This window comes from Carcharhinus amblyrhynchos, unplaced genomic scaffold (assembly GCF_965287045.1).
Source record: "Carcharhinus amblyrhynchos unplaced genomic scaffold, sCarAmb.v2.hapA scaffold_73, whole genome shotgun sequence".
NCBI lineage: Eukaryota > Metazoa > Chordata > Chondrichthyes > Carcharhiniformes > Carcharhinidae > Carcharhinus > Carcharhinus amblyrhynchos.
The window spans coordinates 592,408-604,177 of record NW_027649813.1 but is presented as its reverse complement, the minus strand read 5'-3'; the positions used below and the strand labels follow the sequence as shown (position 1 = coordinate 604,177).

General features: G+C 44.5%; 1 protein-coding gene across 1 annotated transcript in view; it reads right to left on the bottom strand.

Moving 5' to 3' along the window:
* Positions 1-8,689: 8,689 nt before the first annotated feature.
* LOC145337783 (nuclear factor 7, brain-like) overlaps positions 8,690-11,770 on the bottom strand; it is a 41,616-nt gene continuing 38,535 nt past the window's right edge. The window contains exon 6 of the mRNA XM_080182628.1: positions 8,690-10,928. Within this exon, the coding sequence (XP_080038754.1) occupies positions 10,378-10,928 (551 nt within the window). The 3' untranslated portion in view covers positions 8,690-10,377. The remainder of the gene's footprint in view (positions 10,929-11,770) is intronic.

Below are 11,770 nucleotides of genomic sequence, written 5' to 3'. Positions count from 1 at the left end.
TCTACCTAATAAGCTGCAGGAAAGGATGTCCCGAGGCATGGTACATTGGGGAGACCATGCAGACGCTACGACAACGGATAAATGAACACCACTCGACAATCACCAGGCAAGACTGTTCCCTTCCTGTTGGCGAACACTTCACCGGTCACGGGCACTCGGCCTCCGATCTTCGGGTAAACGTTCTCCAAGGCGGCCTTCACGACATACGACAGCGAAGACTCGCTGAGCAGAAACTGATAGCCAAGTTCCGCACACATGAGGATGGCCTCAACCGGGATCTTGGGTTCATGTCACACTATCTGTACCCCCCATGACTTGCCTGGGCTTGCAACATCTCACTTATTGTCCTGTCTGGAGACAATACACAGCTCTTTAACCTATACTTAATGCTATCTCCACTCACATTGCACCTTTAAGACTTGATTCGCGGATTAGCTGGAAAGATTGGCATTCTAATCAGTATTCTGTAAACTGTGTGTGCCTTTACATGCCCTGTTTGTGATCAGAACTCCCCGCTGACGAAGGCGCAGCGCTCCGAAAGCTAGTGGTGTTTACTACCAAACAAACAGGTTGGACTTTAGCCTGGTGTTGTGAGATTTCTTACTGGAATCACAGTGCTGCAGGGAAGAATTCCCCATTAAAAACGGCCCAAGAAGTGGAGACTATCATTGAAGAATCACAGATTCGATGGACAGAATTACCCTCCTTCTGTGTTGTAGGAGACTAGGATTGTTATATATTCTTCGTATTGGATCTGATGAAATCCAGATTAACAAATCCCAATCAGTAAAGCCCATTGTTTGGTGAGATGTTCCCGACTCTCCGTGGGAAAGGTTATTGGAAGAATGTCACATTAATATTGACCATTCTGTGAGAAGGAATTACGCATTAAAATTCTGCAAAAACTCAGTGTGTACTGCGACATTTAGTTGGCTGAGAAACCCGCGATGAAAACCGTTTAAATATAAATCGTTGTGAGATTTAACGACAGGAATCGTGGAGAACAAGTGATTGGAGAACTCAGGATCTGAACAGGGTCGCTGTCGGTTTTGGTATCGAGACTCTGGCTTGTGCAAAAGAACTCCAATCTACTGCACTCCTGGTTTGTCTGTTCATCTGAATATCGCAATGGAATGTGCTCTGCCGGATAAAATGTTGGACATTAAACACTCCACGATCTCAATCAGAGTCCCCAGAGGATCAGAGAGTCACTGCACACAATAAAATCGACTGTGATCTGGATATGTTCCGTCTAAAGTTCGTTCTGATGTAATTATTATTCCTCATTAACTGAGTTCACTGATAACTGATGTCTTTGTTTCTAAAAGGGCATCGACACATCTCCCTTTCCAACAGCCGCTTTTGCACAGTTCTGGTAATGCAGTGTTAGTTGTTCCTGACAGGAATTAGGAATATTCCCATTCTGCCCTTTCCAGCCTTTCAGCCTCAGCATTGAATTCAGGAACTTCAGATTCTAACCACCGTTACCATTCTACTGTAACCATTAACACTGCTCTGGAACCACCTTATGCTTCTTCACCAGTCCCATTCCCCAGTCCCCATTCTCTTATACTTTGTACCGTTACACCTTTAGACATTTAACCTCTCCTGTCCTGCACCATTTCATAGAACTAACCAACGCCCCGTGATATGGAACAGCAATGCTAAATTCACTTTGGAATCAAAAATAAGAAGGCAGATCACTACCTGAGTGGCTTCAAATTAGGCGAGTGGAGTGTGCAGCGGGACCTGGCTGCTCTTATGCACCAGTCGCTGAAGGTAAGCATGAAGGTGCAGCAGCCAGTAAAAAAGGCAAATGGTACGTTGGCCTTCATTGCGAGAGGTTTCGAGTACAGGAGCAGGGTTGTGTTGTTGCAATTATACAGGGCCTTGATGCAGCCACGGCTCGAATATTGTGTGCCGTTTTGGTCTCCTTTTCTGAGGAAGGATGTTCTTGCTCTCGAGGGAGTGCAGCAATGGTTTACCAGGATGATTCCGGGTATGGCGTGACTGATGTATGAGGAGAGATTGACTCGGTTAGGATTGTTTTCGCTGGAGTTCAGATGAATGAGGGGAGTTGAAGGGAGAGGAGATTTCATAGAGCCTTACAAAATTCTAACAGGACTAGACAGGGTAGATGCAGGAAGGATCTTCCCAATGGCGAGGGTGTCCAGAACCAGGGCTCACAGTTTGAAGATTTAGGATAAACCATTTAGGACGGAGATGAGGAGACATTTCTTCAGCCAAAGAGTGGCGATCCTGTGGATTCATTATCACAGGAAGTATTTGATGTCAAAAGATTGAATGTATTCAAACAGCGGCTAGATATAGCACTTGGGGCGAATGGGATCCAAGGTTATGGGGAGAAAGCAGGGTTAGGCTATTGAGTTGGACGATCGGCCATGATCGTGAAAAATGGCGGAACAGGGTCGAAGGGCGGAATGGCCCCCACCTACCCCTATCTTCTATGTTTCTATTGCCGGCGCTGAGTCCCGCACCATCAATAACCTGTGGTGTCATTGATCAGAAACACAGTTGGACGGATCAGATAAATATTGTGAAACAGGATCAGAGGCTGGGAATTCTGCAGTAGGTAACTCATCTGCCAAAGTCTGCTCATCCAATAAAAGGCACAAGCCAGGATTGTGAAGTGATATTCTCCATGTGCCTGGTAAAGTGCAACACACACGAAATTTGGCACCATCCAGAATAACGCAACCCGCTTCATCCGCTGCAGTTTTTACCGGAGAGAATATCTGCACTGTTCATTGTGAATGTGAAAAAAGCAAATTACTGCGGATGCTGGAATCTGGAACCAAAAGGGAAAATCTCAGCAGGTCTGGCAGCATTTGTAACGAGAGGAAAGAGCTGACGTTTCGAGTGCAGATGAGCCTTTGTCAAAACTGACAAAGCTGCATTGTGAATGTGTCCCTGTCATTTTTATTTTCTGTATTAATCAGGAGTATGATCATAGAATTGGATCATAGAATCCCTCCGGTGCAGAAGGAGGTAATTTAACCCTTGGTATTTAACCTATTAGTCCCCCTGAAAACCACGCAGACACGGGGAGAATGTGCAAACTTCACACAAGACAGTGGAACGAGGCCAAAATTGTACTCGGGTCCCTGGCGCTGTGAGGCGGCAGTGCTAACCACTGTGCCACCTTGCTGCTGTTATGAGTGCCGTTAGCATTGCGGGTGCAGAAAGTTTCTGGGATGGGTTGAGACTCTGTGTGAACTCAAGTCTTTTATTGTTAGAAAGCGCACCGCTGCCACCTGCTGACAGAATCTCGGTACGGCAGCAAACAATTCCCCTTTGAAAACGGCCCAAGAAGTGGAGAAGGTTCACAGACACAATCGGACGATTGCATTTTTTCTGTCCTAAACTCAACCATCTTCAGTTACTTCATCAATGAACTTCCATCCATCATAGGGTCAGAAATGAAGATGATAATTACACAGTGTTTAGCACCATTCACAACTCCCCAGTGACCAGTCAGCGGAGAAGATCTCCCAATTTTGGCACAAATCCCGAAATGTCAGTGCGAGGTTCCTTTGCCACATCTGAAGACTCGGTGAATGCCAAGTAGTTGCTTTTGACTTAATCTTGTTTGACGTTTCCACCGCTGTTTGGTATAATCGAGTGGTGTTCTGGGCCATTTCAGAGTAAACAACAGTTCTCTGGACTTGGACCTGGTAAGGACGCTTTATTTCCTTCCTTGGGAACAACCTCATTCTTTCATTGTCGTTATTACTGAGACTAGCTCTTTATTCCAGATTTATTTCATGAATTAATTTAAATTCTCCAGCTGTGGGATTTGAACTCAAGACTCGAGAGCATTAATCTCAGCCTCTGGATTTCCACTGCAGGAACATTACTGTAATTGCTGATGAGACTTCTCGTTCAAGTCTCCACAACTAGGGGAAACATCCTCCCAGCGTCAGCCCTTTGCAGTCCTTTAAGAATGTTATATTTCAATGAGATCACGTCTGATTTTTCTAAACTCTGTGTAATATCGACAGAATCCACTCATTCCTTCTCATCGAGCACTCCCCAGAAATCCACATACAGAACTTTGGTGGCACTGTCTGAAAGGCAGTGACCGTTTCCTTCAGATAAAGTCTTCAAGACTGTACATAAATCTCCAGTGTGGCCTCAGCAAAGTTGTTTAAAGTTGCTGACAGTATTTTTTATTCTTATACTTGCAAAATTCTCAAATAGAAGTAAGACATGAGTTAACAGTGAACTCATTAAATGAGAATAAAATATACAAAGACATAATTTAGATATATATTCCAGGGTGAACGATGCATTGACTAAACTCCCCTCTCCGTTTTATCCTTTGTCTTGTCGAAGGAGATACCCGGAGGTGAGCGTCAAACAATTCGCTCTGCAGAGTGAATTTCAGCTGAAAATTCATCAGAAGAACCGACACTCGGAGTGTAGCAGATTGGAGTTGATTTTCCCAATCCAAAATGTCCACATAGAGATTGTGGAGATGCCGGCATTCGACTGGGGTAAAGCACAGTAAGAAGTCTCACTACACCAGGTTAAAGTCCAAAAGGTTTATTTGGTAGCACAAGCCACAAGCTTTCGGAGCACTGTCCCTTCATCAGGTGAGTGGGAGTTCTGTTCACAAACAGGGCATATAAAAACACAGACTCAACTTACAAGATAATGTTTGGAATGCGAGTCTTTACAGGTAATCAAATCTTAAAGGTCCAGACAATGTGAGTAGAGATGGGGTTAAGCACAGGTTAAAGAGGTGTGTATTGTCTCCAGCCAGGACAGTTAGTGCGATTTTGCAAGCCCAGGCAAGTCGTGGGGGTTACAGATAGTGTGACATGAACCCAAGAGGACACACGAGGACGGCCTCATCCAGGAACTTGGGTTCATGTCACACGATCTGTAACGTCCCATCTTGCCTGGGCTTGCAATATCTCACTAACTGTCCAGTCTGGAGACAATACACATCTCTTTAACCTGCGCTTAACCCTCTCTCGACTCACATTGTCTCTACCTTTAATACTTGATTACCTGTAAAGACTCGCATTCCAACCATTATTTTGCAAATTGAGTTTCGGTCTTTAGAGGCCCTGTTTGTGAACAGAACTCCCACTCACCCGATAAAGGGGCAGCGCTCTGAAAGCTCGTGTCTTGTGCTACCAAATAAACATATTGGACTTTAACCTGGTGTTGTGAGACTTGTCACCATATCAAGACTGCCAGTGATCCTGTTCAATTCGTAAGTTCACCAATCACTTGTCCTCCACCATTACTGGACATTACTGGACCCTTCCGTCGGAACAATAATGTCAATCATATTGATTTTTGTGGTGCAAAGTCAGAGTCAGCTAAATATTGCAGTATTCACCAAAACTTACACTTTAATAGCGAATCCTAATCCGTATGTATTTTCCACATGGTTGTGGATATTAATGTGGGATTCTTTCGCTGCTCTTTCCCAATGATGACCTTGGGACATTTAATCAAAGAATAGGATCGAATGAAATCAATTATCACGATGTGGATTTGATCAGAATAACGTCTAAGAGTACATAAGAATCCGAGAATGACCCAACACGGAGAAAGGACATCAGACCCAACGCGTGGGACTGGACTGTCAAATTCAAAGACTTTTTGGGCCGTTTTCAATGGGGAATTCTTTCCTGCAGCAGCGAGATTCTGTCAGCAGATGGCAGCGGTGCGCTTTGTAACATCAACCCATCCCAGAAACTGACGGCACCCGAAAGCAATTAATCACAATCTCAGGAGCATCCGCTATGAAGGAAAATACAGCAGTCATTTTAACCGGAGCCTGGCCAAAGGATTAACAGTTGAAGTGGCTCAGTGCGCCGCTTCATTCGCGCCACACCCTCTTCCTACGACCAGAAGACCCTCCTCCACCAAACCCCCGCCAACATCGAGACACTCCCTGGTCCCCACCCCTCACACACTCTTCACCCCCAAGCGGCAATGCAGTCCTCACCCCCACACCTCACACACTCTCCAGCCCCACCCGTCACACACACTACACCCCCACCCCTCCCACACTCTCCACCCTCACCCCTCGAACAGTCTCTCAGAATCATTAGTCTTTACCAGAGCTGGAATTTCATTGTGAAACAGAAAAACATGGATTTCAGAGCATTTCTTGCAGGATATGGACTATGGAGTTAAGATAGAGATCAACAGCAATGTTAATGAATGGCTGAACATTTTCAATTGGCTGAATGGCATACTCTGGCTTCTATGTTGATATCTAGATATCACTGAATTAGAAGTACGAGAAAACAAAACATGCTGAACAAACCCAGCGGGTCCGGCAGTATCTGTGGAGAGAAGCAGAGTTAACGTTTCGAGTTCAATATGACTGGTCCTCAGAGTGAACCCTTTATACAACATTGTTTCGGCCTCAACTCGAGTATTGTGGCAAATTCAGTTTCGAGCGTGTGAAGGCATCGGGGTAGCGTGTAGAAAAAAATTTGTGAAATGGATCCAACGATGAGAATGTGTGAGCTTTCATTAGAAATGAGCATTCCATCCACTAAAACCTTTACCCTGGTTCTCTGTCTCTCCACAAATGCTGCCCGAGCTGCTGAGTATTCGCAGAATTTTCTGTTTGAACACAGATTGGGAAATAGTATTTAGCTGTAAGATTGGTAGGGCTGTAAACCTGTACCGATGAGTTCAGACTATTGCACTGCTGTGGTCTCCTACAGCTTACGTTGCTTTCCTTTGACAGTGTACTTGGGTCTGTCCTGATACTACACACGGTTGCTTCCTTGTTGTCCTTTCATGGGTCCGCCTGAGGCATTGATTAAATCGTCCACATTTTAAGTGAACCGTGATTACATCCACTTCTGTTGAATGCCAGAGAAGAAGAGAATTCTTAATGTGACCAGCTGCCGTCTTCCGGCCGCTCAGGCCCGATTGCTGCTGTGGAAAGGTTTGTTTTGTTCTTTGTTTTTGTTTTCAGGAACCACACTGTCCATATCAAATCTGTGTCGATGCAAATTTGCAATTTCTTCTGATCCGTAGCAGCCAAATAAGCCTAAAGCTCCGAGATACATATGCGCGTTTTTTAATATTCGTGCTTATTAAAAGTATGTTAACTCAAATTATTTTTATACAGAAGGAAAGCTTTTATGACTATATCTAGATTTTGGGTTTGTATAATAAAAACATATTTTTCTTAACTATCATAAAATCTGGTTCTGATATAATTTGTAGTCATGCATATCCAGTGTCCGGTAGAGGCAGAATTGGAACTTCAAGATTTTATGTGGGTAAGAATTATAGAGAGCCACAACAAGAATTATATCGAGTTTAATGCAATTAAAGAAGGGTGAAAGGACTCCACAAATATCCCAGTCCTCGATGATGGGAGAGCTCAGAACATCAGTGCAAAAGACAAGATGAAGCATTTGCAACAATCTTCAGTCAGAAGCGTCAAACTTGGCCTCTCCATGAGGTCCACAACATCACATAGACCAGGTTTCAGCCAATATTATTCACTTCACATATCATCATGAAATGACTGAAGGACTGAAGGCAGCTATGGAGTATTATAGCACAGAACCATTCAAAAGATATGAGTTAGAAAGAAGCCATTCAGCCCATCTTGTCTGTGCCGGCCAAACAAACAGAGAAAAAATAAACTAGCCGCTCATTTTAATCCAATCTCCCAGCACCTAGTCCATCGTTCATTGCATCAGACGCAGACGGTCGAGTCATATGGTCATAGAATTTTACAGCACAGGAAGAGGACCTTTGACAAATGTGTCTGCGTCTGCCATCAAGCACCTATCTATTCCAATCCCACTTTCCAGAACTTGGCCCGTAGCCTTGCATGCTATGGCATTCGAGTGTTCATCTAAACGCTTCTTAAATGTTTTGCGGGTTCCATCGTCTTTAACCATTTCATGTCGTGAATTCCAGGTTCTCACCATTCCCCGGGTGCAAAGGTTTTTCCTAAAATCCCCTCTAAATCTCCTGCCCTGACGCTAAATGGATGTCCCTGATTATTGATGCATCGACTAAGGGAGGAGTTTCGTCCGATGTGCCCTATCTATGACTGTCATAATTGTGTTCACCTCGACTAGTTCCCTACTCGGCACCTCTCAGCCTTCTATGCTGCAAGGGGAAAAAAACAGTCTCTCTAACCTCCCTTCAGAGCTGAAATGCCCCAGCACAGGCAACAACTGTCGAATCTCCTCTGCACCCTTCCTACTGCGTGTGATGATGAACAGAATTCCAGGTCCCCTTTTTCCTGAGAAACAGGAGGATGCTGTTGGTATTTCTTATGGATTCTGGATGGGATTGATGTAAACTGTAGTGAATTGGAGACAAGGTGAGTAAATGGAGCTGACGGACAGATCAATCATCATTGAATCAAAATTCGGAAAATCGCTGAATTAGAGAATGGCTAAAGAACAAAAATAGGACATTCGGTCCCATTCGTCTGTGCTAGCTCTCTGCAAGATCAATGTTACTCCCCTGCCTTTACCTCAATGTCCTCAAAATTCTTCTTCAGATAAAGATCCAATCCTCTTTTGAAAGCCCTGACTGTCTCTGCCTCCACCGCCCTCTCAGTCCGTTCATTTCAAGTTAGAAACGCTGCCCCTTAATAAAAAGCTTTTTCCCTCCTGTCACCTTTGATTCTTCAGAAATGTATCTGGATTCACAGTGTAAATTATAATGTTTAATAACAGCCACAATATCAAAGGCTTTCATAGATAGAGTGCTTCAATAATAAATCATTACAGATTTCAGGGCCAATTCACTGATGTGGTCAGTGGTGACACAGACCGGACAAACCAGAGATAAATGATAACTGTGATCTCACTAACATTCCAGTGCAGCAACTGAACTGTTTTTCTACTGGTTAAACATTGTGTGTTAATGTCATACAAATCCAATCAGTTCACACATCATGCTCAATACAGATAGACTGCCAAATCAGTATTCACAGCAGTGTCACATCATTTTCGTTTTTTTTCATTCATTTATGGAATGTGGCCATCGTTGTCGAGGCCAACATTTATTCCCAGTCCTCGGGAAGAAGGTGTTGAGCTGCATTTTTCGAACCGCTGTGGTCCCTGAGATACACCCACAGTCCTGTTCTGGAGTGTGTTGCAGGACTTTGACCCAGCGACAGTGAAGAAGTGACGATATATCTCCAAGTCAGGATGGTGAGTGACTTGAAGGGGAACTGCCAGGTTGTGGCGTTGTATTCCCTTGCTGCCCTTGTCCTTCTGGGTGGTAGCGGGAGTGGGCTTGGAATGTGTTGCTTCAGGAACCTTATTGCTTAAAGAGACGAAAAGCAGGCTCCTATTTTAATGTGAAATAAAACCTCCAAGAAACACCCAGCTTTCCTTCCCCTCAATTTTGTTGGAGTACAGAGTTAGACATTACATTCTGGGCAGACCATTTTTACAGACCATTACAAACGCAGTCCAGTTTGCCACTGTTGATTAATCATGAAAGAAAGTTACATTACTGAAACATACCCAATGTTTGAAGTCAGTCAAACTGACAGTCAGAAAATGATGGGATTATTCAGCAGGCCAGGCAGCATGATAACGGCACTTGTTCACTGCCTGAGCTCAAAGTCAAGACATCCGAATATCACAGCAGCAGCTGCTCTCCCTCCTCCCCTCCCCTCCCCTCATCTCCTACTCAAAGAAAATGTCAGACACACGGCTGAAAACCATGGCAGCCGAAATTGTCAATCACACTGAAGAGTGGAGGGAATTTGGGAAGTTTGGGATGGAAATGCTGACAGGTGTTCTCAGAGAACAATACTGACAACTGGGAATTTACACAAAGCGGGACATGGTTTTTTTTTCGCCACTCTCTTACGCGTCCCTTTACGTCTTTATCTCTTTGTCTGTCCCTTAAAACCTACGAATACATGTGAACTGGAACGTCTGCGATTTTTCACTTTCATTTCCTCTTCCCCCTTATGTTCCTCTTTTTGGTTTTCATCCTCCAAAGGAATTGTTTCCTTGATTCCTGTAAAGATTCCCCAGTCCCCAGTTTGAGAATCACTGCACTGATTCATCTCAAACACGGTGATCTATCGCCACCTACCGCCATTAGAACAACATTACAAGCAGGAAGGTCACCGGGTTCCTGCAGTTCACAGCTCATTCAAACCAGTAAGTTCCTCTCGACAATGAGCTTCTATTTGTTTCTTCCCTTCCTTTCCTTCTTTCCCCTAGCCCAACAGGGGTCCTTGCTGATCTTTCAGTTCCCAGTTCTCATACAGGGTTTATACCCAGAATATGTTAACCTGGCTTCTGTCTCCACACGTGACTGAGACCCATACTGGCAGGAGGCAGGGAGACGGTGTGAAATTATGGGATGGATCTGTTAGAGACCGTTAATGCCGCAGATTGTCAGCGGTGTTGGGTTATAATCACCGATGTTTGATCCTGGACTGAAGATGGGAAAGATTCTCTCAGTGAAAGTGTGGGTGAAAGTGTGGAGATGGGACATGTTGTCCGCATTGTAAAATGACACCTGTCCACCCTCATAGTCCAGGAAAACCCCGATCTTCCGGGGATTCACACTTGGAGTGAGGGGGATCTCATGCGGGGAGTTGATGGCGAAATGGCCTCTTGCAGGTATCAGCCCCATTAGCCAGAACCCGGGCTCAGGGCTCAGGAGGATTACTCTTTTCCTGTCCACAGACTCTCGGGCCACTCCGACTTCCCACTCTGTCTTCTCCCCCACCCCCACCTCCCAGTAATGTCTCCCTGATGTGAATCCTTCTGATCCCAGGATATATTCCAAGGGATCAAACCTCTCCGGGGTGTCAGGGAGTGGCTGCCGTTTGTCTCCGAATCTCACACTGGTCCGGTCCTCAGACAGGATGAGCCGGGGATTCGCTGTGTTCGGATCCAGAGTCAGACAGGCTGGAGCTGGGGGAAAGTTAAAATAACACAGTCAGTGATTTAGAGAGAGGGGGTAAAATTGGAAATAGACGGCGGCACAGAACAGGTGGATTAACATTTGTTCCGTCACGCACCGGATATTCCATTCTATTGAAATCTGCTCTAGTCTGCCGGTGAGTCCAGACCCCGAACAATGTGGGTGACTTCTCCCTGCCATCAGAAATGGCCCAGATATCGTTGCGTCAAACCGCTACAATAAGAGTGATTAAAATAAAACTGGACGGATCACTCAGCATGAACCTCCGAAGCAGAAACACCAGCGAAACAACCTGTCCAGTTAATACTGCAAACTCCTCCTCACGAGGGAATTCTGCCAACATTAGAAAAACTGCCCTGTGGATGTCAAGAAGCAGCCAAACAAAATCGTATCACTTTTCTCAAAATATTTGTTTCTTAACATTTATAACAGCATATTCGATTACTCTTGAAAGCTGACAGTATATTAAGTGCCAAAAATCAGTTTGTTCCAATAATGAATGATACCCATTACATGTACAATTGCAGTCAATATTTACAACGTTCATTATATGTCAATCATGCAATAAGGCTTTTTTCACGGGAGATTTTCACTAAGTCTAGGATACTGTATGCTTTATGAACCACACTCTCGGCATTTCCCGTCACCTGTAATTACCTATGCACGTGTTCACCCATAACACTCTGCTCCTCCAACTTCATCATAATTGTATCTTTTTTTATGTTGTCTTTCTCTGTTCTTTCTAGCAAAACGAATCACATCACATTTCTCTGCATTTAGTTTCGTCTTTCACATGTGCATCCATTCCACTATTTTCATGCCCTTTTGAAGT